General features: G+C 36.7%; 1 protein-coding gene across 2 annotated transcripts in view; it reads right to left on the bottom strand.

Moving 5' to 3' along the window:
- Window positions 1-1046: 1046 nt before the first annotated feature.
- The window catches only part of plcl5 (phospholipase C like 5), a 94897-nt gene continuing 69081 nt past the window's right edge, over window positions 1047-26862 (bottom strand). For both annotated transcript variants that reach the window (XM_067413986.1, XM_067413995.1), the window contains exons 3-6: window positions 26019-26222; window positions 19252-19327; window positions 11701-11810; window positions 1047-2194 (exon numbers count right to left, since the gene is read on the bottom strand). In XM_067413986.1, coding sequence (XP_067270087.1) covers window positions 2000-2194; window positions 11701-11810; window positions 19252-19327; window positions 26019-26222 — 585 coding nt within the window. In that variant the 3' untranslated portion in view covers window positions 1047-1999. The remainder of the gene's footprint in view (window positions 2195-11700; window positions 11811-19251; window positions 19328-26018; window positions 26223-26862) is intronic.

Raw genomic sequence — 26862 nt, 5'->3', positions numbered from 1 at the left:
ACGCACTGACAAAATGATTTTCATGAATGCACATCAAGTCCAAGACATTTATGATCTTCTGTCATCTACTCTTAACATTCAAAAGTTTAGGGTCAGTGTTTTTTGTTTTTTTTTAAAAGAAAGGCATTAAATTGATCAAAAGTGACAGTAAAGAAATAATATTACAAACTATTTCTATTTCAAATAAACGAAAAGGTTATTTTGACCTTTGTAATCAGAAAACCCTGAGAACATTTTATTTCTATTTCATCACAGTATCCTCAAAAATATTAAGCAAAGCAGCACAACTGTTTTCAACAATGATTATAATATGAATTATTGATTTCCAAAGGATCATGTGACTGAAGACTGCTAAAAATGGGTCTTTCATCATACGAATCAATTACATTTTTAAATATTTTTACCAATGCCAATATACCAATATTATCATTTAAAATATATTTGTTCTATTTTACTATATTATCACTAAAGTATTACTGTTTGTACCGTGTTTTGATCAGCCTCGGTGAGCGTAAGAGAAAATAAAAAAACGCACAAACCCCAAAATTTAAAATGTACTATGTCCTTTGATTTTCTGAAAATGTGATACAACACAAGTATAAAACACAATAATGACATGGAGACATTTCTGATGTCATGTGGGCTTTATAAATGACAGACATCATCTCAGTAAGATGTAATTTGACATTAAGGTGACAGTAAACACCCAAATTCTGACCCAAACTATATTTCCTGCCCTGACCCCAACATTCACATTTTCTGTTCCTGTGAGGTTTCCACCAAGGAAAACTGGTACAGAATGACACCCGTTTACGCAAATATAAAATAACCTCCATTTGAATTAACACCTACCCACAATATTAACAGCAGTAATAACAATATTCATGAACAGGATGTATTATTGGGTGTGATGTGTTCTTAATGAGATGATCAAGTGTCTTTACTCTGACTTAAAATGATTTATTCTTAATTTATTGAAATATTTGTTTCCTTTTCTCATCGTCAGTGGTGCTTTTCTCAACAACTGAGAGCCGTATTTTCCCAGAGTTTCTAATCTTACCAGTAGAGCATATGGGATGTGTCCAGTTTCCAGTTTAGAAATGATATACACACTTTTTCTTATTCAAAATACACCACATACGCATTACACATACATACACGCACACTGTACATACACGCATGACCCCTGGAGAAAGGCCCTTTTAGGACCAGGGTGTATTGAACTGAGTTTTAAAATTAATTAAAAAATGTGTGGAGAAGCCAGCAGAGGAGTGAGAGTCTTGAGTTCTATGTTGCTATAAATGAGGAGGTGTAAACTATGTTGGTGTAAACCTTTGCCTTCATAAGTGAATTCAAATGTACTTTTAATTTTCTGTTTTGCCCAGTTTTGTTAGCTCAGAAAAATCTTGCTCAATCTGGATGTTTATGATTGATACCCCGATGCGGTTTTGAAAACAAAAAACGAATTAAAACCCAAAAAATGAAATCTGCTTACCCCCAGGGCATCCAAGATGTAGGTGTGTTCAAAGATTTTTAACTCCAACTGTTGCTCGTATAATGCATGTCAATGGGTCTAATTAGACCCCATAGACATGCATTATACGAGCAACGACAAACACATCCACATCTTGGATGCCCTGGGGGTAAGCAGATCAAAATCAAATTTTCATTTTTGGGTGAACTAACTAAATTAGTGCATACGATTGAGATGTGGGAGAGTTGTGGCTAGAGAAGGTGATCACCAGCAGCTGAGTCACAGGAGTGCAAGTCACTATAATCCTTTAAAACATGACTTCACAGTGGGGATACCAATTTAAGACCCAAGCCATGCAGGCATTGTGGAGCTGGGAACACTGATCAAAACAAAACTGTCTCTAGTGTGTCCTTCACTGACTCAATGCACCTGACCCCTTTCCTACTGCTGCTTTATTCTGGACTTAAGAGGCAAAGACCAACCTTCCTCACAATGTGTAGAAACAAAAAAAACGTTCTTTCTCTCTCAGTGCAGGGTGGTGCTATTCGTCTCAGTCTCATGGATGGTGTGGAGGGGCCGCGCATGGGGCGGCAGTAGAGGGGAGGCAGGGGACGTGGAGGCTCCATTCTTGGCCAAGCCACACGAGTGAGCAGCACATTGAATCTGTCGCAAAGTGTCTATCGCTTCTCCTTTTGCGTGCTTCAACAGGTCCGCCTGGCCCTGAAAGACAGGAAAAAAGAGTAAATTATTGATGACATTTTTAAAACACACACACACACACACACACACATGTTGGTCAATGTGGTTTACAGGGACTCTCCATAGGTGTAATGGTTTTTATACCGTACAAACCGTATTTTCTATCCCCTTACACTGCCCCTGCCCCTAAACCTACCCATCACAGGAAACATTCTGCATTTTTACTTTCTCAAAAAAACATCATTTAGTATGTTTTTAAGGCCATTTGAATTATGAGGACATTTGATATGTCCTCATAAACCACATTTATAGTGTAATACCAGTGTAATACCCATGTAGTTATACAAATTTGTGTCCTCATAAACCGCATAAACAGGCTCAAACAAACACAAACAAACAAAGATTGTTTTTTTGACATATGGGGACATTCCATAGGCGTAATGGTTTTTATACCGTACAAACCGTATTTTCTATCCCCCTACACACAGAAAAATAGGGTGTCAAAATTGTACCTTTAAGGGTACAACAGCTTGTCGCTGGGGCAGTACCCTTAAAAGAACAACGTTGTACCATTTTTACCACAAAAAGGTTCATAGTAGTACCTTAAGGCACGCATTTGAACTCAAAGGTACTAATATGCACCTTTTAGGAGTAAAACAGGTACAAAGATGTCCTTTTAAGGGTACTGCCCCAGCGACAAGCTAAAGGTACAATTTTGACACCCTATTTTTCTGTGTGTACACTGCCCCATGCCCCTAAACCTACACATCACAGGACACATTCTGCATTTTTACTTTCTCAAATAACTCATCTTGTAGGATTTATCAGCATTTTGAAAAGTGGGGACATGGCCAATGTCCTCATATTTCACCCTCTCCTTGTAATGTCATACCCATGTCATTATACACATTTGTGTCCACATACGTCACAAAAACATGCCCACCCACACACACACACACACACACACACACAGGTTTGTTTCACTATATTAGTGAGGACATTGCATAGACTTCCATTGATTTTATATCAGGTCAATGGTATTTTCTATCCCCTAACCCAACCCCTATCCGTAAACCTACCCATCACTGAAACGTGTAGATCAATAGATTTATATAAAAACACGTTTTGGCTGATTTATAAGCCTTTTTAACTAGTGAGGACCAGTCCAATGTCCTCACTAGTGGGTCATTTTCATGTTTTACTATATAAGTGAGGACATTTGTGTCCTCACAAGTATTACCAAACAAGGAACACACACACACACACACACACACACACACACACACATTTGTGTTCTCACAAGTATTACCAAACAAGGAACACACACACACACTTTTGTGGACCATGGACTTTGTTTCTCTTCAGTTACCCGTTTCCTTTTTTTCTAGTTTCCCGCCACTAATCTATTGTCATGGACATTTATTTAAGTTCCTCTTTGTTCTCTGTTCATTTGTTGGTTTTCGTCTCCTACTTTAGTTTGTAAATGAAGACTGTTTGAGTTTATCATATTCACCGTGCCTGCTAACCAGCACCTCATCGTTCAGTGACACACACAATTTTACAATTTATTTTTTAAAAATGTTAGTAAAAATGTGATCAAAATAAATGTATAAACGAATTAAATGATAAAATGATGCTTTACATAGCATGCTTATTATTGCAAGTAAAACCAATTCACCAATATGTTACAAATGCAACTGTTCTGCATTTTGATGATTTTGACTTTTTAAGGAAACCAGTGAACTTATACACAGGGGTCATAAGTTCACTGGTTTCCTTAAAAAGTCATGAAAAAATTATGCCAAAACAAAATGTGAGAATTTAAGTTAAAAGTTTAATATATAAAAAATGATAATCCCTATATGCACTGAAGGGATTCAGCCTGCAGGGGTCAGTCTAGCACAAGGTGATAGAGCACAAAGTCATTGGCACTGCATTCACAACAGAGCACAGAATATTCCCAATAACCTCTGTAAATCAATGCTCTTTCCTTCGTCTCTTTCTGGAAATGTACCAGAGGGGACTGGACGAAGGGGACATAGACATTGTAAGAAGATGGGACAGGAAAGGGAGGGGTATGAGGATCAGGACATTTTGTCTCCTCATCCTGTGTGTGTCCTTTAAATCAGTGTGCCAGGGAATTTATAAGCGTTTGTATGTATGTGAGAAGACATCTTGAAGGGACCTAATACATAAATGCTAATATACAAGGACATATTACCAAACCGCAAACCTTCAACTGCAAAACATGCACAACCACACATAAATTAGATTTCTATCTCTCTCACAAGGACTCTTGCCATCCTTATTTTTTGATTGTTATAAATCTGAGCCTTGGACAAAACAATAATACAGTAATGGATAATACATTATTAGATATGATAAAGTGAAGCTGATTTGTCTATTTCAGCAGTCAAAATCCAGATGTAATCCAAGTTATTATTTATGATTCAAACATGAAGCAGCCGATAAAGAGCTTTCAGGACACTTGATAACTACATCATGAGGTCACCTAGAGTTCCTATTGGAGGACCAGAGTAAAACAGAATTAACTTTACTCAACGTGATGACAACTCCCAATAGAGCACTGCAACATCAGCTGCATTTTTATTCATTCAGACTGCAGCGACACTCTTTTATGCGCCATGTTGTGAAACAGACAGGACAGGTGAGATGCTTTTCCTGCATGTGCTCCAATATAGGTCCTCCGAGGACACCTGCATGGGTGCCTAGACTAGAGCTCCTTGACCTGGATAGAGGAGTCTTTTGCCATAAATAAGTGATATATTTTAAAACGGATGAATTATGCATATGGGCGTGACGCATATAGACTCTTAGGCTGTGAGGAGAAGACAGGCTAAGAGCACTGCAGCAAGACAAGGTGGTACATACTTTATAAAGTCTGGAAGAAACGCTTCTATGTACTGGGTGATAGTTTTATGTCAATTTCTGGAGTCAGGACTTATCTAACTCATCCAAATGTGTCACAAGGTCAAATCAAACATAACATTTGTGGTTTATGAGCACGGCGACGCTAAAAGTACACAAGTATTTTAAATTCATGATTATAGTTATTTATTTTAGTCATTTTCATAAAAGCTATAATTTAAAAAAATTAAAACCTTGAAAATAAGTACCCTTTCTTTCTTACTTGGCAATAAATGCAAATTGGGTTTGACATTTTGTTGTGTATTTCAGTGATTGTCAAACTGGGGGACATAGAAAAAAAGTGCAAGGGTTCTGTACAAAATGTGAGAGAATTTATTAAGTTAACATTTTAAATTTAAATCCCACAAGTTAAATTAAGTTTTTATACATTTACATTTTATACATAGTATAATTTATATATATAAAAGTTAAAATGTTAAAACAAAATATTTATTAAATGTTTAATGCAATAATATTAATGTACTGATTACTACTATTTTAAAGGGGTGATGAGTTGAGAAATCAACTTTCCCTTGAGCTTTTGATATATAAAAGATCATCGTAATATAAGAATATCCCGTAAGTTCTGGAGCTGAAAATATATTTGTTAGTCAGATAAAAGCTTTTATTGACAGCTCTCTGTGACATCATAGAGCAGCAAAACGCTGCTTCCACAACAGAAGAAGAACGCCTAATTCTGCTGCCCCGCCCACTGATTCACGCATGACATGTAAAAGTAAATAACATAGGCCTAAACCTGATCGGGCTGCCAAGCAATAAACATGCCATTAAAGATTACAAAATAACAAACTGGACATTGCATGTTAGTTTGCTTCACTTCACTGCAGATTCTTTCGTAAACAAGACTGGATTTGCAGACAGAATGAGAAAAAAACAACAACAAAAAAACAATGCTATGCCTTCTATATTGGATCTTAAAGGAATGGTGCGACACACTTATGCGAGCAAAACAATTATTTGTTAGATATCTACTGATTGTGTACATGTCTGACTACAATACCTTACCATGCAGTCACAGGCTGGAGTATCTTTTGTATTTTAATGTTGTTGGTTCATTGTCCTGCAATGTATAGGCCAGGGCTCGAAAAATCGCTAGCCCGACATCCCGGGGCTAATGTGTTTTCCAGTCGGGCTACTGGATGTGTATCACCGGCCTGCCCGACCAGCTTAAATAGTGCAATGATGCTCCTTTGTTGATGGACACTCTCTTGACTTGTTATTTGAAGGAAAAATACAATTGCAGAAGTTTGATCATGCTGATTTGTCTGCAGTGAAGTTTTGCTGATGCACATACTTGGCTTTGTGTGTGTGTGCGTGTGTGTGTGTGTGTGTGTGTGTGTGTGTGTGTGTGTTTGTGATGCGCGGTTTGTGGTTATATCCATCATGATGAAGTAATAAAAGTAATAAAAAATATCATTAAAATGAATTGAGGGTAGATAAGAGATGCATCATTGTGTTTGTTTGATAAAGATATTTTGCGAGCCTTGTGGCCGAATCATTCTGGTTGCCGCTTTTCCACATTGGAAGTTTAAAAAAAAAATCCTCACATATACTGACGCGGGAGTCAAAGCTCATTAGATTATGCAAAACTGTTATCCAATCATAGTAGTGGGCTATCCTTCCAAGTCTTCAATGCTTATAAAAACGAGTGTTTCAAGAGCAAGTCTCAAAACCAGGATAGAAAATAGCCTATTACATACACATTATGATGTTTTTGAATGTAAAAACCATGTGAATGTCATAAGTTGACCTCAGACAACAGTATAAAAAAGCCAGTTTAATAATTGCTGTTGTGCAGGACAATATAAAATCCCATTATTTAAATTATTTATTTTGCAAACATTTTTATTATCACACTTAATATTTTTTCACTCAGTATAAATGGATTTTACATTTACATTAAGATGCTTTTATCCAAAAGAGTCAATGAACAAATATATTTGTCTTTGTACTTTAAGTAGGGTTTAAGAAACACTGATCTAATGCAGGGACATTAATACATTTCAGGTTTGGCTTACTGCATTCAGCCATGTGAATGTGGAACAGAAGTAAATAAATCAGCTAATGCACACAACGACACACAAATAGGAAGGTTTATGTCAGAAACCCACAATTCAATCCCTTTAAGGCCTCTTTAGTCTTTAGTCATCTAATTAAATTAAAGGCTTAAGACAAAAATCTGCCCCACACCCATGTGCTACATACTGTTTTGCAATGGCACACAAACCTAATTTGACCAAAAAAGCTCCCCATACTTATATTAAATACAAAAAATATATATTAAATATACTACACAAATATTTAAAAATCTAGAGATTTCAACAAGAACAAATTGCTACTGACAGTGCAATTAAATTCACAACAATACCAGAGACCCATCTGTATTGTTCCGCAATTTGACACTTTCATTAACACTATTGCGCACTAAAGGTAACATCTAATCTTTGTTCTTTCACTGTGTCCGGTTTATCTGTTTACATAAGTATGGACACAATTAATCTGTTAGAAAACATGGCACTTTAGCAAAGCTTATCTTATCCTGGGCACCATAAATATATCAACACATCTGCAGAGAGATAAAGAGAGCAAGAGTGATTAAACGGAGAGAAGGAGGCAAAGAAGGGGGGAGAAGAGGATATTTTCCCTTTATAAAGGTTTAGCATGTTGTCAATACTACAGATAATAATCTGATGATGCTGTTAACAAAGTGCACAACTCAGCTATCACAGTTTTGGTGGGTTAATGGGCAAGACTGGAAGGGCCCTTAAGGCCGTACTTAATTCTCTTTCTTCCTACTGTATGGTAGCTGACTGGTGTTTAGAGATGTATATCTCAATCCATTTGCAGTCATCTAATGTTCAAAAACATATTTGTTTAGAAATATAGTAAAAATACTAATATCGTAATACTAACAAATGATTTTTTTCTATTGTAATTTATTCTTTTGGCACAGATGAATTGTCAGCATCATTACTCCAGTTTTCAGTGTCACATGATTCTTAAAAAATAAATCTAATATATACACTCAGCTAAACGATTATTAGGGACACCATACTAATACTGTGTTTGACCCCCTTTCACAACTTCTGACTCTAATATCTGAATGTCTCAACAGAAATCGAGACTCATCAGACCAGGCAACATTTTCCATTCTTTAACTGTCCAATTGTGGTGAGCTTGTGCAAATTGTAGCCTCTTTTTCCTATTTGTAGTGGAGATGAGTGGTATCCGGTGGGGTCTTCTTCTGTTGTAGCCAATCCGCCTCAAGGTTGTGCGTGTTGTGGCTTCACAAATGCTTTGCTGCATACCTCGGTTGTAACAAGTGGTTATATCAGTCACATTTGCTCTTCTATCAGCTTGAATCAGTCAGTCCATTCTCCTCTGACCTCTAACATCAACAAGGCATTTTCGCCCACAGGACTGCCGCATACTGGATGTTTTTCCCTTCCCAAGGCTCATTGATGCACATGGGAGAGAAGGCTGGTCCCGTGTGATCCGTTTAAATAGACGAGCTACTGTAGCTCAAATTGCTCAAGAAGTTACTGCTGGTTCTGATAGAAAAGTGTCAGAAAACACAGTGCATCACAGTTTGTTGCCTATGGGGCTGCATAGGCGCAGACCAGTCAGGGTCCCCATGCTGACCCCTGTCCACCACCAAAAAAATCAGAACTGGACCACAGAACACTGGAAGAAGGTGGCCTGGTCTGATGAATCACATTTTCTTTGACATCAAGTTGAATGGCCGTGTGCGTGTGTGTTGCTTACCTGGGGAACACATGGCACCAAGATGCACTAAAGAACGAAAGCTGACGGAGGCAGTGTGATTCTTTGGGTAATGTTCTTCTTGGGTCAAACCTTGGGTCCTACCATCCATGTGGATGCTACTTTGACACATACCACCTACTTTGTTGCAGACCACGCACACCCTTTAAACGGAAAACCTTTTTCCCTGGTTGCTGTGGCCTCTTTCAGCAGGATAATGCTCCTTCCACAAAGCAAAAATGGTTCAAGAATGGTTTGAGGAGCACAACAATGAGTTTGAGGTGTTGACTTGGCCTCCAAATTCCCCAGATTGCAATCCAATCGAGCATCTGTGGGATGTGCTGAACAAACAAGTCTGATCCATGGAGGCCTATGTATATATATATATATGTATATATATATATATATATATATATATATATATATATATATATATATATATATATCTTTAGTTAACATTAACTAATAATGAAATGTACTTATAAAGCATCTATTTATCTATTTTAATGTTCATTTCAACATTTACTATTACATTATTAAAATTAAAGTTAATATTAGTTGATGCACTGGGAACTAACAGCTGTATTAACTCCTGTTAAACGTGCAGTATGCAACTTTTGGCCACTAGGGGTCACTCATTCAAAATAATAACAACAGACGTACTTTGATGACGTCGGGAAAGTGCGTGGGCTCATGGGAGTTGTTGTCATTGTCACTGTCAACCAGCGAATCTGGCATCTCCAGCAGAAAACATGTTCACTGACAAGGTAATTGTTATATTACATCTCTATTATTGTTAAGTTTAGTTACGGCTTTTCACTTTATATAATGTCAATCTAATGAAATAGCAGCGAGCTACTGTTACTTAACAAACTTATCAGTAGCGTTAGCTAATGTGTGAGACAGAATGTTGTGCGGGCGGTCGCTATGTCAACACACCTATAAGTTGGTAGGCTATGTTGACATATTAACCGCGCATCATAATTTGAGTTACTCAAATTATAGATATGTTGACATGGCATCCGCGATTGTCGAACATTCTGTATATCAACTCTTCAATAAGGAAATACATTTCAATTTAGTTTATCATTACCAACATAAAACATAGTAAATGAGAGAACCAGGACCAGCAATACGTTGTTTATTGGAACACGCGCTGTGTCGCTCCCCACGTTCATCAATCATTCTAATAAACATTTATTTTGGAACTCAGAGATATATGAATAAGTAGATCATTATTAAATCAATATTATATGTAGCTAGTATTAACATATGATAAAAGTGACGGTCACCTTATATTAATTGACCAAGATAGTGGCATATTACCTGCTAACGTTACTTTCTCCAGCTACATATAAAACCAATAATAGCTAGTCCATCTGCGTTTTACACATGACATCATCGTGTCACTAAATATACGGATATAAATATACTTTTGAATCAGTTTTAAAAAGTCTCAGTTTCAGTCTCCAAAAACACAGAATCCGCCTGTTTGAAAAGCCGATGCAATACAAAATGTATACGTATTCAGCTAAACGCGTCTCAATGTGGTCAAGATCGCTATGCAATATGCAAACATACAGCATGTTATGATTATATGATTATTATGTTAGCTGAATGGTTACTTAAATTACCTGTTTATTAAAACGAAAGCGAGATCAGCATCTCTCTGCAGTCCGAGCTTGTCACGAAGATTTCGCCATCTTTCAAAGGCTTCTCCAAGGTTTACACGTCTCTTGCTTCTTCTACTGTCCCAAAATCTTCTCGGGTCATTTTTTTTCACCCGTACGTTTGCGCTTTGTTGAGCTGGCAAAACGTACAGGCAAAGAGTAGTCATGATCCATTATCATACAGACTTTTTTATACGGGTGTTCCCCTTATACTGTCAGTGTTCCTCTTTGAGTTTGGCGGTTCCGCCGAGTTCCGCAGGAAGCAAGACGCAAACGTGGATATGACGTGAAAGACGGGCGACATAACGGAAATAAAGACACGGTCCGTGTCTTCGAATTAAAATATTAATTTCTCTGGATTTAGAAGTTAATTGGAACTGTCGGGATAATGTAAACACACAACTTTAAAAAATATATAACATAGATATAGTGATCTTTTATATTTTTAATGCTGAAACATTACATATTGTGCCTTTAACAAAGATGAACAAATACAGCAACAAATGAACTGCTCATAGTTCATGTTAGTTAATACATAAACTAATGAATCCTTATTGCAAAGTGTTACCAACGACTCCGTATTGGCTATTCAGAGTGGATTCTTTCTTTTTGGAGACAATAACTTTTTTATCGTGCAATTTTGCAGAATGTTTACATTCACAAACAGTGATTTTATACACTACGCGTGAAAGTGAATATTCGAAAAACCATATTGGGGCACTTTAAGGACAATCAATACTATATTTGGCAAAACCTTTGTATGAGCAATAATATAAAACATTGATATAATTGGACTATACACTTTAATTTTCATGTCTTTCATCATTTACACACATATTAATATTATAAATGATCATATCTCATTACGTTGCTTTAGAGTGCAGGTTTAAAGATCATCTACATTGTAAAGTACACAATGACAGGACAGGACAAAAGCTATTTAATTGAGGTCTCGACTAGCATGAAATCTGATTGGTTGTGGTTGAGCTGCCTGCCAGGAAACACTTTGAGTAGCAGCACTGAAAGCAAAGCTATTAGTAACCATTTAATGATTATCCCCTGTACAAAAATCCTATACCATGATCTAAATAAGATAAAGAAGAGGACATCCTGGTATATACATCTCCCAGTCCATAATATACAAACCTTCAGCACAGTGATGTTCCAAGCGTAACTCTCCATGGCCTTCTGTAATTTCCTCCCTTTCAGTCCTTCTCTCGCCCCAATTCGATGCAGATCCTCATGAAAGTCCAATCCTGAAAGTACAATAAAGCAACATTTTTTTATAGGATGAAAGACACAGCCAATAATTCCTAGCCAGCATAATGTGAATCTCAAGAATATGCTTTGTAAACATATGGGCGAAGACATCACAGAGTAACATGGGCGTGTTGTTATTGTTAGAAGCTGTTTTTATTTCTGACATGCTGCCACAGGGCAACAGAATCGCAGTCGTGACTCACTCAATATATCATTCATAGCAGAAACAGCCACAGCCACAGAGACAGGACAACACAAACACAGCACTGTGACGAATGGATGGATGGATGGATGGATGGATGGATGGATGGATGGATGGATGGATGGATGGATGGATGGATGAATGGACAGATGGATGTACTAAAATGCAAATGCAGTATGTGAAAAAAAGTATCTGCTCCTTCATACAACAAAACTGATGAAAGGCCGACTGGTGATTCAGAAACGTTTGTTAGCAGCATCTCAGTGTTAGAAGGTAAGCCAATCTGAAGGCAGATGAAGAAACGCTGCTTATGTTGACACAATCTGTCTAATAAAAAGTGTTCTCTGAAGTAGAACAGTTTATATCAGACGACACATCAACAAAAATGTTTTCTTCCTAGTAAACAAAAGACAATTTTCCCTTACGGAGATCTGCTATGGCAGCACATGATGGTATCAGATGTCATCACCAAGTTGCTTTGATATAAACAATGGAATTAAATGACTACTGGTATTTACATTGGTACTTTTTGTTGGTAAATTCTGTCACGATCATTTTCCAGTTTACATGTTGTGACTTCATATTAGTCTTTAAGATTTATTTGAGCAGTTTTCCCTTCTGTGAGAGTATAGCGTAAACAGGAAGATAAGTGGGAGAGAGAGGGGGACGGATTTGGGAAAGATCCGCGAGCCTGGCCTTGAACTCCTGCCGAGGCACAAACGTTTCACAACATTCAGAACATCCACTTGTGACATACTGAATGAAACCCTAGATATGATGTGGGCTCTCGGCTGCATTAGCTAGTGCACACGACTAAGAGAAATGTCTGAGAGCAAGTTCAGGCGGCACTCACTCCGGGCATAAGCCTGAGGGTGTTAAAACATTCCCTAACACCTGCCCACCGTCCACTTTGCTCAGCTGGGATTCATTCCAAGAACAGCTCCTCTCATCTCCACAGCCAAAGCCGAATTTATGCCAAGAGAGGCTGCTACTGCAAGGCTAGCTAGTCATAAACACTCTTTTTAAGTAAAGCGGATGTAGTTGCTCAGCATTCATATGATTTTACACAAGTCCCCTGAGGCCACAGCTGTAAATGAGAACAGCCATGCTCACTCAAGTTTATTTGCTCACTATGTCAGTATTCGTACAACATTGTTATCCAAGTGAGCTCATCTGCAGCGCCACGTTTTCAAGAGCGAGAAAGGGCTTGTGAAATGGAAGGAGTAATAGGGCTGCAAATGACAACAGATTTGCCGGTACCTTTCTGAGCTGTCGCCGAATGAGAGGACAGCTACATGTGTTTGTGTCTGAGGGCCTTTGAAGTTGATACAGATGACAGAGTGTTTAATGACAGACAAAGTTGCCTTGTTACATTTAATGTGGTTGCTATGGCGATGGTGATGCATGGTGATCCTCTTAGAATAGGTATAGCCTCCTGATTGGACGACTGGATGTGACATGTTTGCGTGTGGGATGAAATCTTTGAGTCGGAGGTGTCACGGTGAAGGGAAAGAGAAAAAGAGATGGATGAAGAAAAGGATTAAGGGAAGATATGAAGGACAGGATTAAAGTAACAGGATAAAGTACAGGATTGAGCGATCGTAATGAAGTGAAAGAAAGATTGTGTTAGTAACGGGTGGTATTGCACAGCAGTCGTAGATGATGAAGTACTTGCAAGGGGAATATTGACATGTCAAGTAGATTATTAGGAAACTTAAACTGCATGCATTTATACAGTTATAGTTAGATTAATGCATGTGTGTGTGTTTAAATGCATATAGACATATGCATTATGTATAGACATTATGCTTAATGTATTTCCATTAAGTGTGAGAGTTAGGCCTGAAAGATCCATCCATCCATCCATCCATCCATCCATCCATCCATCCATCCATCCATCCCTTTATCCATCCCTTTATCCATCCATCCATCTGATGTGTTGTATCACAATATCCCAGATGAATCATGGACATCAGGGGAAAACAATCTTAAAGCTACACTGTGTAACTTTTTTAGTTTATTCTTAGCTAAAATCACTTAGTTCTTTCAAAAATATATGTGTTCATGAATGTATATTTACTTCTTTCAAGCAATAAAGTATTCTCGTAAGTTTATAATATGCCATTGAAAAAAACATACGGGTGAGGGGTTCGAATGCCGGTCGCCATGTTGCCCCTCCATCTTGAAAGTACATTAGCCAAAGAGGAACATACCCATAAATTCAAGCTTCGCCTTTCGCGTTTTAACACTCAATGGCACCGTGTCGAATGTGAAGAGGGGGATCGCCATGTTAATCTTGGACTTAATCGGCCACCGTAGGAGTTAAAACGAAATCAGAATTGAGAGGAACAGAAACTAATATTCACTGGATGGTCATATACCTTTACACCGCTAGATGGGGGAAAATATCAGAGTGTAGCTTTAATTGCAAACTCAAGAGAAAATTGTGAAAATTGAAAATAATTTCGGATGTTTGGAATCAGTGTTGTTATTGTTAACTAAAACTATTATTAACATAATTGATTTTAACTGAAATAAAATATAAACACTACAATAAAATAAAAAGGCTTTTGTGCTTATAAAAGGGGAGGAAACATATTTTTTTTTTTTAAAGATTGCATAAAAAGGCTTAACATTATAATAAACTCTGGGTTTATGGTTAATACTCAAAATATAGCCCAGTGTTTGTTTAATGTGTTAAATCACACTTTTGATGTTCACATAAAATATCAATTATTCCATTAGGTTTATTTAGCATTAATCATTTTGCATATAGTTGGGCCTGAGCAGTTCACGGGAATGTTAAGACCATTTTTACAATTGATAAAAATTTAAACAATTAAATGACAAAAGGCATAGTATTGTTTTAGTCTGACTAAACTGCATGTTAACATACAGATAAGTGGTGAGTTTATTTTTTGCCTTAAGCCAGGGGTCTTCATTATTTTTCAGGTCAAGGACCCCTTAGGCGATTAAGTCATGGAGCAGGGACCCTCAATACCAATGTATCAAACAAAGCAATCAGATTATGATAGTATGTTGGCAGTTTATGAGAACTTAGCACGTCATTTCCATTGCACATTCATTCATTAAAAAGACGTCACTCAACTCAGGTCATCGAGATCTAATAAAGTTCTGTTATAATCAATGAAGTTGTCTACACTGCATAATAAATCTATTCCTTACATTGTGTGTTTGCTTGATAATAAGAGTATTCGCGAGGGTTCAGAACTCGGTACTAGACAAAAAAAGAAGTAACACAAACGAGATAACAAACGAACAGTGTGCATATAACACAAACATACCGGACAATGTAAAAAACAGAAACAAATATACAATAGCCATGTTTCAATCCATTTTTTGCACCCCAAATATTTGTAAAATGCAGAGAGTAATGAGACAATTGAAATTCACCAGTTTACTGCTTACTGTTTACACAAATATTAAGCCTAAATTAGGAAATATTAGGAAATCAAACATCACAGTGTAGTTGGACCGCTTGTCTGACAGGACTGAATGTAACTGAAACTCATGGGTTTGGACACAGGGTAGCTCATTTGTCCTGTATGCAGAATTTTGCAGAGTCCATAACATTCAGTCAAGTGGTGTTACGTGGCCGAGAACTCATTAAGAGACATATGCAGCTTTTATTTGTGTAGGCCTATATTTAACTTTTTAAAATGATCTATATCTTAACTGATGCTGTCTTAACAATTCTAAAATTCATTTAGTGTTTTTTCCCCCCTATTTCTTTTAGAAAATTCTTTTATAAATTGTCAAAAAGTGTCATGTTTGAGATTTTCATTTGTCAAGTAGCCAGTATCTGACCATGAAATCTTTTATTTGATTAATTTTTGCCAGTTTTGGAAACGCCTTCCTTCGTTTTTGACAGATGCTGCATTTTATTTTGGATGAGATGAAAAGATTTTCAAAGTGCTATATTTTCCTCATCCATTTAAAACAAAACTTTATTTAATCAAAAAAAAAATTTTTTATTAACAAGCGTAATTTCTTTTGTACTTCATTATAAATATTGATTTGCTTCATTATTAAGCAATATTCAGAAACGGATGCAGTTGTAGCTATTATTTGTTAAAAACAAACAAAAAAAATTACAAAAATAAGTATGAATGATGTTTAAGAGGTAGTAACAAGTCTTATTCTTACCAATAGTAATAAATAATTTTGTATACCATTTAAAAATATGAATATAATAGATTGAATGTGTTGACTAATTATGTCATGTGATACCACATTTATTTTTTCTCAACAAAAAGTGTTTTAAAACTAGTTTTTCCGCAACATTTGAAGTATCAACATAAAATCATAAATCAAACAGCTTTGACTGGTCATAGCATTCAAGAGTCTGCGATTGGTTCCATTTCTGAGCACTGCCAAAACACGCTGTAAACAGAAACATTTGACGTTCAGACTGCAAACACAAATACATAAATACATAAAGTGTTTCCAAATCTGTTTCTACAATATGATATTATAACAGAATCTACTGATTGTGCTCTTGCTTCATTTGAGGGTGCTTAGCATTTGACTTAATCCAAATATTATTTGGCGGACCGCCTGGACCCCTGGGTTGAAGACCCTTGCCTTAACCATGGGACACGATAATCATCTGAAGACGTAAGCAGGAATGGACAGTTATACTTATCCTAGCTCTCAATCCTCTCCATCTCAATTACTTAACTCACTTTTAATTAGCAGAGTTGGACCGAAGTGTTTATTAGGACGGCGAGGAGCTTTACAAGGCTATCAGGGCCTTCCACAGCTCTTCATCTCTCTCAAACAGCTGCCCCCCTCTCCTCACGCTGCTAATTAAGGTTCAGATCGGCAGCTGTGACACTCAGCTGGACAAGTCCTGATCCGCACGGCAGAATGTGAGAGACGGCGAGTGCTAGAAACATGTTTATTTTTGAGCCAAAACCCGTAAGAGAAGAGAAGAGGTCATTAGCAAAGGCATGATTCAACCTCTCCAATGGCGTGAGATAGATGGAGGGAAGAACATTAGATGAGAACGAGTGGGCGAGGAGACAGTGCAAGAGCACGCCAACCTTGTTTATTTACTGACACTCTATTGCTCTCTAAAGCAGACTTTTCCATTAACATGGTGACACAGCCAACTAGGGGTTCTGGTCTGACGGAATGTTATAAAACTGACTTTAGATTCGGATTGGATAGGCTGCATTCAAAGCTGCTGTAAAATGACTATAAACACACACGCACGTTTGTTTTTGTGAAATGTGAGAACATTCCATATGCGCAATGGTTTTTATACCGTACAAACTGTATTTGTATGGGTCATACAATGCAATGGTTTTACAGTGAAAAAGGCCCATAATCACATTAGACACTGTTAAAACTATGATACATTTAGATTTTTTTTGGTGTGAAAAGGGGTTGGTGTATCACTTAATTTATAGTAAAAAAAGTTATGTTTTTCAACATATGTTTCTCTCAAATATTGGCTTTATCTATGTGAACACAGTAGTGAGCTTTAGGGCACAAGCCCCCTAGCATCACTTCCAAATAATAGAAAATTGTGTCTTTGGGTATGTGAATTTTATGCCAAAAGTGGGTAAAAAAAAGCCCCCAGGCTAAGCAACACTCGTCCACGAGGTCAGATGATTACTTTTTTTTTTTCAAAAACATGCACAAGAAATGGAAAACATAGCTCTCAACTGTGCTCTGGAAAGTAATTAACTTCAACTAGAAAATAGATTATCAAGGGGCACACTGATTATTAACCGTGCAAGAAAATATCTGTGTGTGTGCAAAAGTTTATGCTTCCTATAAACAGACAAAAACATTACTTCACAATAACAATTATGCATTGTTAATGACTGTACTGTATTTAAAGGGGTGATTAATTGAGGAATCAACTTTCCCTTGAGTTTTTGGTACATAAAAGGTCATGATAATATAAGAATAGCCTGTAAGTTTCACAGCTGAAAACACCCTTGTTAGTAAAAGAAAAGCTTTTATAGACACCAGGCCCAGCAAACAACTAGTTGGGGATCTATGACGTCAAAGGGAGGCAGGCACCGTCTCTTCAGAAGAAGATCAACGCCTGTTCATCACTGCCTGTTTAGCCCTGCACACTAATTCATGCATGTAACAAAAGCCTAGTGTTAAACCAGATCGCCCTACCTAGCAATAAATGTTGAGGATTACAAAAATGTGTGCAGTGCCTGGGCTCAACAGTAATGGAGCATGTAAGTAACTGTTCATTCTAATGCCTGATCTGAAATGTAATGATTCATGTATAGTCAGATGTTCTTTGGCCGTGTGTCAGTAAATCAAACCAGGTACTAAACGTCAACTTGTGTTGTTTCTCTTTGTAGGAGGAAAATAATCGTATTTAACAGTGATTAAATTCTATAAAGAAAGTGATCAAAGAAAGCTCCCTTTGCAATAGTTTGAGCTACCAATGAAACAGTGAGAGTTTCATTGGTAGCATTCGATAGTGTACAGAAACTGAATTTCAAGGACGAGAACCACTGCTTTTAAGCGCACAACATGTGTGTGATCGGCTACAATCAACACTGCAACCTTTCACGCCACGGTCTGTATATAATGCCATGCCATAGATTTAAATTTAATGCCATAGATCTAACTGTAATGCAATACTTTTCATGATTAGTTAACCATGAGAGCTGTAATAGTAAAAATGCACTAAAAGAGAGAGTCATATTATTTCAAATAGAAAAACGTTAGCCAATCACAGCAGTTGACACTTACAAGTCTCACAGCAGTAGTAGGAAGAATGTTTGTAACCAAGCAGATCGAACAACCACTGACTATCATAGTAGGAAAATATTACTATGGTAGTCAATGGTTGTTCTAACTGCTTATTACAAACCTTCTACAAAATATCTTCTTTTTTTGTTTAGCAGAAGAAAGAAACTCATACAGGTTTGGAACAAAATGAGGGTGAGTAAATGATGAGAGAATTTTCATTTTTGGGTGAACTATCCCTTTAAAATAGAGCGTTCAGAGCAGAGGCTGATGTCAGGGGAGAAGAAATGCCTTTAATTTCTAAATTATGACAATTTTTGATGTAAAAAGCATTCTAAAATTATAAGTGCACCCCAGGAAACATCATAAAATGATTTTAAAAGATGCAGTTCATGACCCCTTTAAATAATAATGGCACTTGAACTGTTAATCTTACTGAAAATATGAGTACTGTAGGTGTGTGCTGGGTGTTTATGCAACGATACCTGCTCGCTGTGCTTGTGTAAGTTTAGAGTACACGCCATCGGCTGATTCGATCAGTGTACGACTCGTCTGGATCATCTATAGGAAACCAAAAACAGGAAACAGGAAGTCAGGTCTCAGCAGGAAGTGAGACTTCCAGATCAGACATGCCCTCCCCAGAGAAGCTCAAACACACACGCTCACGGCATAATGGTTTTTATACTGTACAAATTGTATAGTTTATCCCCCTACACTAAGCCTATCAATCACAGAAAACGTTTGTGGGTTTTTTTTGTAACTTTGTAATACCTAAGTCATAAACATTTGTGTCCTCATAAACCACATATATCTGTACATACACGACATATTCCTGCATACATTATATATGAGGATGCCTGTTCTTCATATCAAAATGGAATTGTGCCATGAAAGAAAACAAATACACAGCTGGGTATGATAGAGCAGGGAGGGTGTGTAATACAATCAAACACTCTCACATCTTTGCAGAATTTAATCTGTTGTAGTAAAGTCCCATTATAAATGAACAAGCAAGAAAGAGCAGAATGTTGCAGTTATTCTGCCGTAGGCTATGATGTCTATTCATAAGCGCAGCTCCAGTTTAAAAACACAGGTACTATATAAATACATATTTGGATTAAGAAATGTACACTGAACAAAATTATAAACGCAACTCTTTTTTGCCCCAATTTTTCATGAGCTGAACGTAACCCTTTTTCTTTGTACACAAAAGGCCTATTTCTCTCAAATATTGTTCTCAAATCTAAGTCTAAATCTGTGTTAGTGAGCACTTCTCCTCTGCCGAGATAATCCATCCACCTCACAGGTGTGGCATATCAAGATGCTGATTAGACAATATGATGATTGTTGCCACAATTAACAACCTGATCAACTCTATGCAAAGGAGAGTGTTTTGCACTGTGTGAGGCAAATGATGGTCACACCAGATACTGACTGGTTTTTACAATACAGTAAAATTGCACATTTTAGAGTGGCCTTTTATTGTGGCCAGCCGAAGGCACACCTGTGCAATAATCATGCTGTCTAATCAGCATCTTGATATGCCACACCTGTGAGGTGGATGGATTATCTCGGCAAAGGAGAAGTGCTCACTAACACAGGTTTAGACAGATTTGAGAACAACTTTTGACAGAAATAGGCCTTTTGTGTACATAGAAAAAGTATTTGAGATCTTTGAGGGCAAAAACAAAAGTTTTGCATTTATTATTTTGTTCAGTGTATATATCTTGCCTTTTAATTCATTACAGTATGAATAAAATAAATAAAATATAAAACAAATTTAAGATTTTTTATATACATTTTAGATTTACATTTCTGGGGCCGTATTCATAAAACATCTTAAGGCTAAAAGTATCTCCTAACTTGCCGATTTAGGAGAAACTCTTACAAAAAATTATGTGTGTGTCAGTACTAATTTTAGGACTCCTACATTTTTGATCCAAGAGTATTTCACAAAGCATTTTAGCACTAAAACTAGTACCTAAATCCATGAAACACTAGGAGCAGTCAAGAGGACTCCTAAGTCACTAAGACCAAACCACAAACAATCCCAATGGCTGTTGCCAAAATCCGTTATACAGACATTATACAATACTGAGGGATGCAGAAAACTGAGGAGGAAACAAACGCTAGGTGAGTCGGCTCTTGGCTGTGTGTATATAACTCCTCTCATGCTGATTAGATGGACCGTTTGAACATGCTCCTCACACACTTTGTTTATAAAACAATTTTCGCTTGAATTCTGCAATCTCTCGAGATATATTCAGATAATTGTCAGTCTCTTAAATGTATTTATGAATATATACTACTTTAATTAGTGACACAGTCTACTTTTTAAAATCTTTCTTTAAATATGGCAACATTCTTATTTTAAACATTTTATTTGAATATAGCAACATGAAACCTTGTTCAACAAAATATTTCTATAATTAAATCTGACAGAGATCTGTCCCGTATCAGCATCACATCACATCACAGCCATCACAGTGGTTATAGTTAGCAAGCGATGACATCATCCATAGCAACGAGATCAACCCCGCCTTTACTCTTAGCTTAAGACTTCTCTTTTCCTTGGTAAAAATTGCTGGCAGCAGCTTTCTGAATATGTTTTAACACTTTACTAAGAACTTTTACTGCCATTTAGAAGAACTCTTAGTGCTAAGATAAAATGTTTTGTGAATACGGCCCCGGATATATATTATGACATCAGATTATCAATTAAATATTTAGACCTTTTATGTTATTATGTACGGAAGCCCTGAACGGCCATGGATAATATTTTTTTTCTGTGTTGTTATGTCGTGATCACGAGTTAATTTTCTCGTGATCTCAAGATAACGAAAGTTGTTTTCTCGTGATCACGAGAAAATAACTCGTGATCTCGAGATAACAAAAGTTGTTTTGTCGTGATCACGAGTTCATATTTTCTAAGTTACACAACTGCGCCACGAGGTGGCAGTATAGAACCAATTAACTGATGGGGTGCGGTATAGCCTATCCACCTTGTGTTGTACTGGTCCAGATTGAACGCGTTGAAGACCTTTCGTGATCACTATAATTTGTGCAGTACTGTGTGCATTAGGCAATTAATATAACTGAATGGTCTAATGTGATTAGTTTGCTATAATAGCGTTTGGTGCGTTACTAAACTTACTGTTAAACTCATTTTGATTTCACTATTCTATTTGCACCTTTTTGTGCATTAAAATGCCATTTTAATCAGCAGCCTAAATAACCGTTAGTTTGCCAGATTGTGTCACTCAATGTATCGCCTAGATGTGATGTATAGCCCATGTAAAGATGCATTGCAGCCTAATTCAAATCAGTGATAATGTGCAATTAAAACGATTGTATTTTGTACGAGACTGTATTAACTGGATTAAACGTTTGTTTGTTTTTAGAAATATGGAGTAGGCTACTGCACCGCTTTTTAATGGAATAAAGGCTAGAAGGAAGGATACTAATAACAAACACATTATGTAATGTTATTTCAAACGAATGAGGAAAATAAAATGGGCTGAATCGAAACTAAACGATTTTTAGAATAGAACAGAATAATCTGCCATCCTTCTGAAGGATCCTTCTCTTTTGATCATTTAAACATGTTAATTACACAAATAAAATGTGTATTAAGTGAAGCAAAGATTTTGCTGAAAGATCCAGCGCACGGTTTATTATCCATTGATCAGATGACCGTGAAAGTTGTGTTCGTTGCTACAGCAACCGTAGACTCTGGGTACTGTGCAGTATTTCAGAATGAAACTCGTGATCACGAGAAAACAACTTTTGTTATCTCGAGATCACGAGAAAATTATGTCGTTATCACGAGAAAACAACTTTTGTTATCTTGAGATCACAAGATAATTAACTCGTGATCACGACATAACAAGACAGAAAAAAAAATTATTATCCATGGCCGTTCAGGGCTTCCGTAATTATGAGAACTTAAATACATTTCCAGGCCACCACAATCTAGTGCAAAGAACTAAAATGTATTTTTGCTCAATGTATTATATTGTGGTGGGCAGCCACAAATAAATCAATGTCTGGGAAACACACTGTTTATTACTATATATTCAGTATTACTGATTATACATCCATAGTCACAACTATATTTTCAGATTTTGAAAAAAAAAATCATTATTTAGTGCTGTCAAATCAATTAATCACATCCAAAATATAAGTTTGTGTTTACATAATAAATGTGTGTACTGAGTATAATTATTATGTACAGTCGTGGTAATGATCAAATATGGCTGTAAAAATAAATCTGCATTGTTTATCCTTTTGATCTTTTATAAAAAAAATTCTCAAAAATCTAACCCTTTCATTAAAGTAAAATAATTGAAAATGGGGGGTAAAACACATTATGAAATTAATGCTTTTCTCCAAAACACGTAGGCCACAATTGTTGGTACCCTTTTATTAAATACTATTTACAACCTCCTTTTCCCAAGATAACAGCTCTGAGACTTCTCGGCCTGATGAGTTTGGAGAACACCTGAATAGAGATCAGAGACCATTCCTCTATACTGAATCTCTCCAGATCCTTCAGATTCCCAGATCTATGCTGGTGTTCTCCTCTTCAGTTCAGCCACACATCTTCTATAGGGTTCAGGTCAGGAAACTGGGACGGTCATGGGAGAAGCTTCATTTTGTGCTCAGTGACACGTTCGTGTGTTGATTTTGATGTTTGTTTTGGATCATTGTCCTGATGGGAGATACAATCCCAGCCCATTATAAGATTTCTAGCAGAAGCGGTCAGGTTTTGATTTTTTATCTTTTGGTATTTGCTCAAATCCATGATAAAATGTATCTGAACAAGATGTCCAGGACCTCCAGCAAAAAAATAGGCCCTCAACATTAAAGATCCAGTGGTAATTTTAGCCTTGGGCATGGGGGACTTTTTATCCCTGTTCGCACCAAACCCATCTGGTAGATTTGCTGCCAAAAAGCTCTTTTTATAGTTTCATCTGACCACAGAACCAGTCCCTTTTGACGTTCCAGTCGTGTCTGAAAACTGAATGTGCTGGAGTTTGTTTATGGATGAGCAAGGAGGATTCTTCTTGAATCCCTCCCAAACAACATGTGGTGATGCAGTGGTTGTTTGAGTTTAAAAAAAATATATATATATTTTCTGACTCCAAGACTCAACTAATCTCTGTGATTCTCCATCTGTGATCCTTGAAGAGTCTTTATGTAGTCAAATGTTCCTCCTCACTCTGCATTAGGTCAATATACACACATGTCCTCTTTCAGGCAGATTTGTAACATCTTTAGTTAAATGGAGCTTCTTAATTATTGCCCTGATGGTGGAAATGGGGATTTTCAATGCTTAAGCTATTTTCCTACAGCCTCTTTCTATTTTGTGAAGCTCAACAATAATTTTCCTGCACATCAGAACTATATTCTTTGGTTTCACTCATTGTGATAAATGATTATGGGGAATATGGCTTTTCTGCCTCCTTATATTTATACTAGGGATGCACCGAAATGAAATTCTTGGCCGAAGCCGAAACCGAATAATAATGAAATGCTTGGCCGAAGACCGAAGGCCGAATACCGAACGCGGTGTTTCGCATTTTTTCCATTTATTTGGCAATTTTTTTTACCATTACAATTATTAAATAGTAAAAATTTGCTTTTTACTATTTTGTGTTGCTTTTCTGAGAAATAAATCAAATAACAAAAATACAATTTCAAAATATTTATTTAACACTGAATTTTTTTTAACATTCCAGCAGATATTATACAAACTAAGCACAACATAACTTAAAATAAATAATTAGTATGTAGAATGTAACTCTGTATGTCTACAACAACAAATGTGCATTGAATAGTGCAAAAAATGTGGATGAACCCACAACAAATAAATAACTGTCCTAGACATAAGCCTACTTAGCCTACTTCTTCAGGAAAAGTGGCAGGTTCTTCTTTATGAAAAGTAGCTTCTCTGCTTTCTCACATGAAAGTCAGTTCCTCTTCTCATCGATGACATGAGATGCAGCACTAAACAGAGCTTCCACACTGCTGACATGTTTGCTGCATAAAGCACGCGGCTTTCACTCTACGTGGGTTACTTTTTGATCGCTTCATTAAAAACGTCATTGTTCGGCAAAAATTATTCGGCCTTTTTACTTATTCGGCCGAATGCCGAAAGTGCTTTTTTGGCTATTTTCGGCCGAATAATTTCGGTTGCCGAATATTCGGTGCATCCCTAATTTATACTCCTGTGAATTTATACTCCTTTTACTCATTTAAAATTCTAGGGGTACCAACAACTGTGGCCAACATGTTTTAGAGAAAATAATTTTTCATAATGTGATTTACCCCCCATTTTCAATTATTTTACTTAAACGTAAGGTTGGATTTTTGTGATTTTTTAAAATAAAAGACCAAAAGGATAAAGAATGCAGATAATTTTTTTTACATTTTTTATATTTGATCATATTTACCAGGGGTACCAACAATTTTGACCATGACTGTATATTTGAATACACATACATACATGCATATATTTAAGAAATATTTGCATGTATATATATATATATATATATATATATATATATATATATATATATATATATATATATATATATACACACACACACACACACACACACACACGACCTAGGTTATTGTAATTATATAATAATATATTGTAATAAACAATCTCCAACTGGTCCAAAAGGTAACAGCTAGAGTTCTTACTAGTACCAGGAAGTATGCCAATATTAGCCCGGTTCTGTTAACACTGTTTTGTCTCTCCAATAAACATTGCATTCATTTTAAAATCTTGCTATTAAATTACAAAGCAATAAGTGGTTTAGTACTGGAGCAAGCTCATCTACTGCCATCTCAAAACTCTGGCCAGTTGACAATACCTAGAATATCAAAATAACCTGCAGATGGAAGTCCTATTCATACTTTGATCACCCAAACTCTGGAATAGTGTTACTAGCCTTGTACAGCAGGCAGACACACTTTGTCAAGTTTAAATCTAGATTAAAAACACATCTCTTTATCCTGGCATAGTATACATCACAGAGTATCAAATTTCTATAATTTTTGTTCATTTTCGCACTACAGCTACTAAACAAGTTAATGCAATATTCGAGCTGAACTATTATGTATACATGTACATGTTGTGTCCCACAGTATTTTACCAGAGCCTAATATATTTTTATGGTTCGCAAGTGCTAGCACATTGCGTTGCATACTCTTTGGGTCAGGCTGTTGAATTTCACCGTACCGTGTCATAAGCGGTGAGGACTTTACGCAGTAGTTCTGGAATGGGGCCATGGGCTTCCATGGTGGGGTAGGCCTCGCTGAGATTCACCATTACCCGTAGCGCTCTCTCACTGTTCATCAGCCAGGAGGACACAGTCAGGATACACTGTTTCATGTTAGCTGCCGGAGTCAGGCCGCAGAGCTCCTTGAATGACACTGTGGCATTCTAAAGAAAAACATAGCAGAGAAGACATTAGCTTTAGTGACCTATATGTAAACTGTAGGTCAGTTTCACATTCAAGATAAATGCCTGACTACCCACAGCAACACCACACACAGTGTGGTTATATTCAAATACATTTACCACTGACCATGGATAAGCTCATGTTTACCTCAACTAAGGGAATTTAACTTTCCTCTCTGTTTTTGCTCAGTAATTGTTGAAAGTGCACAAGAGGACACAGCACTCTGTGAAGTTGGAAGCCAGATCAAAGTCACGCACTAGCTCGTAATAAAAACGCATTCAGCTCGTCAAGTCCCGGAGAGATGCAGAAAGGACAAAGCTTTGCCTTCTAATAAGTAATGCTGGAGAACAAAATCACCACTGAGAGTCTAAGAACTGCTCTTGCCAAAAATGTTGTCTTGGTTCAGGACATTATTAGGAATGATACCCTTTTGAGAATTTTTTATTTTTTTAATGAGAGTTCTGTAAACACAGAAGGCCTTTGAGAGAAGATCAGCATGGTTTGAGTTCCCATGACATTAAGGTCTCAGACCACTTGGATTTTGGGTTGTTTGCAGTCTGATTAACAAGAGTATTAAGTAAGCAATTGAGAGGATGGACAGCTGCTCTTAAGCTGACACTG

Source organism: Pseudorasbora parva, chromosome 2, assembly GCF_024679245.1.
Source record: "Pseudorasbora parva isolate DD20220531a chromosome 2, ASM2467924v1, whole genome shotgun sequence".
Classification (NCBI taxonomy): Eukaryota; Metazoa; Chordata; class Actinopteri; order Cypriniformes; family Gobionidae; genus Pseudorasbora; species Pseudorasbora parva.
Note: the sequence above shows the minus strand (reverse complement) of the source record. Positions and strands in the feature narration are given on the sequence as shown.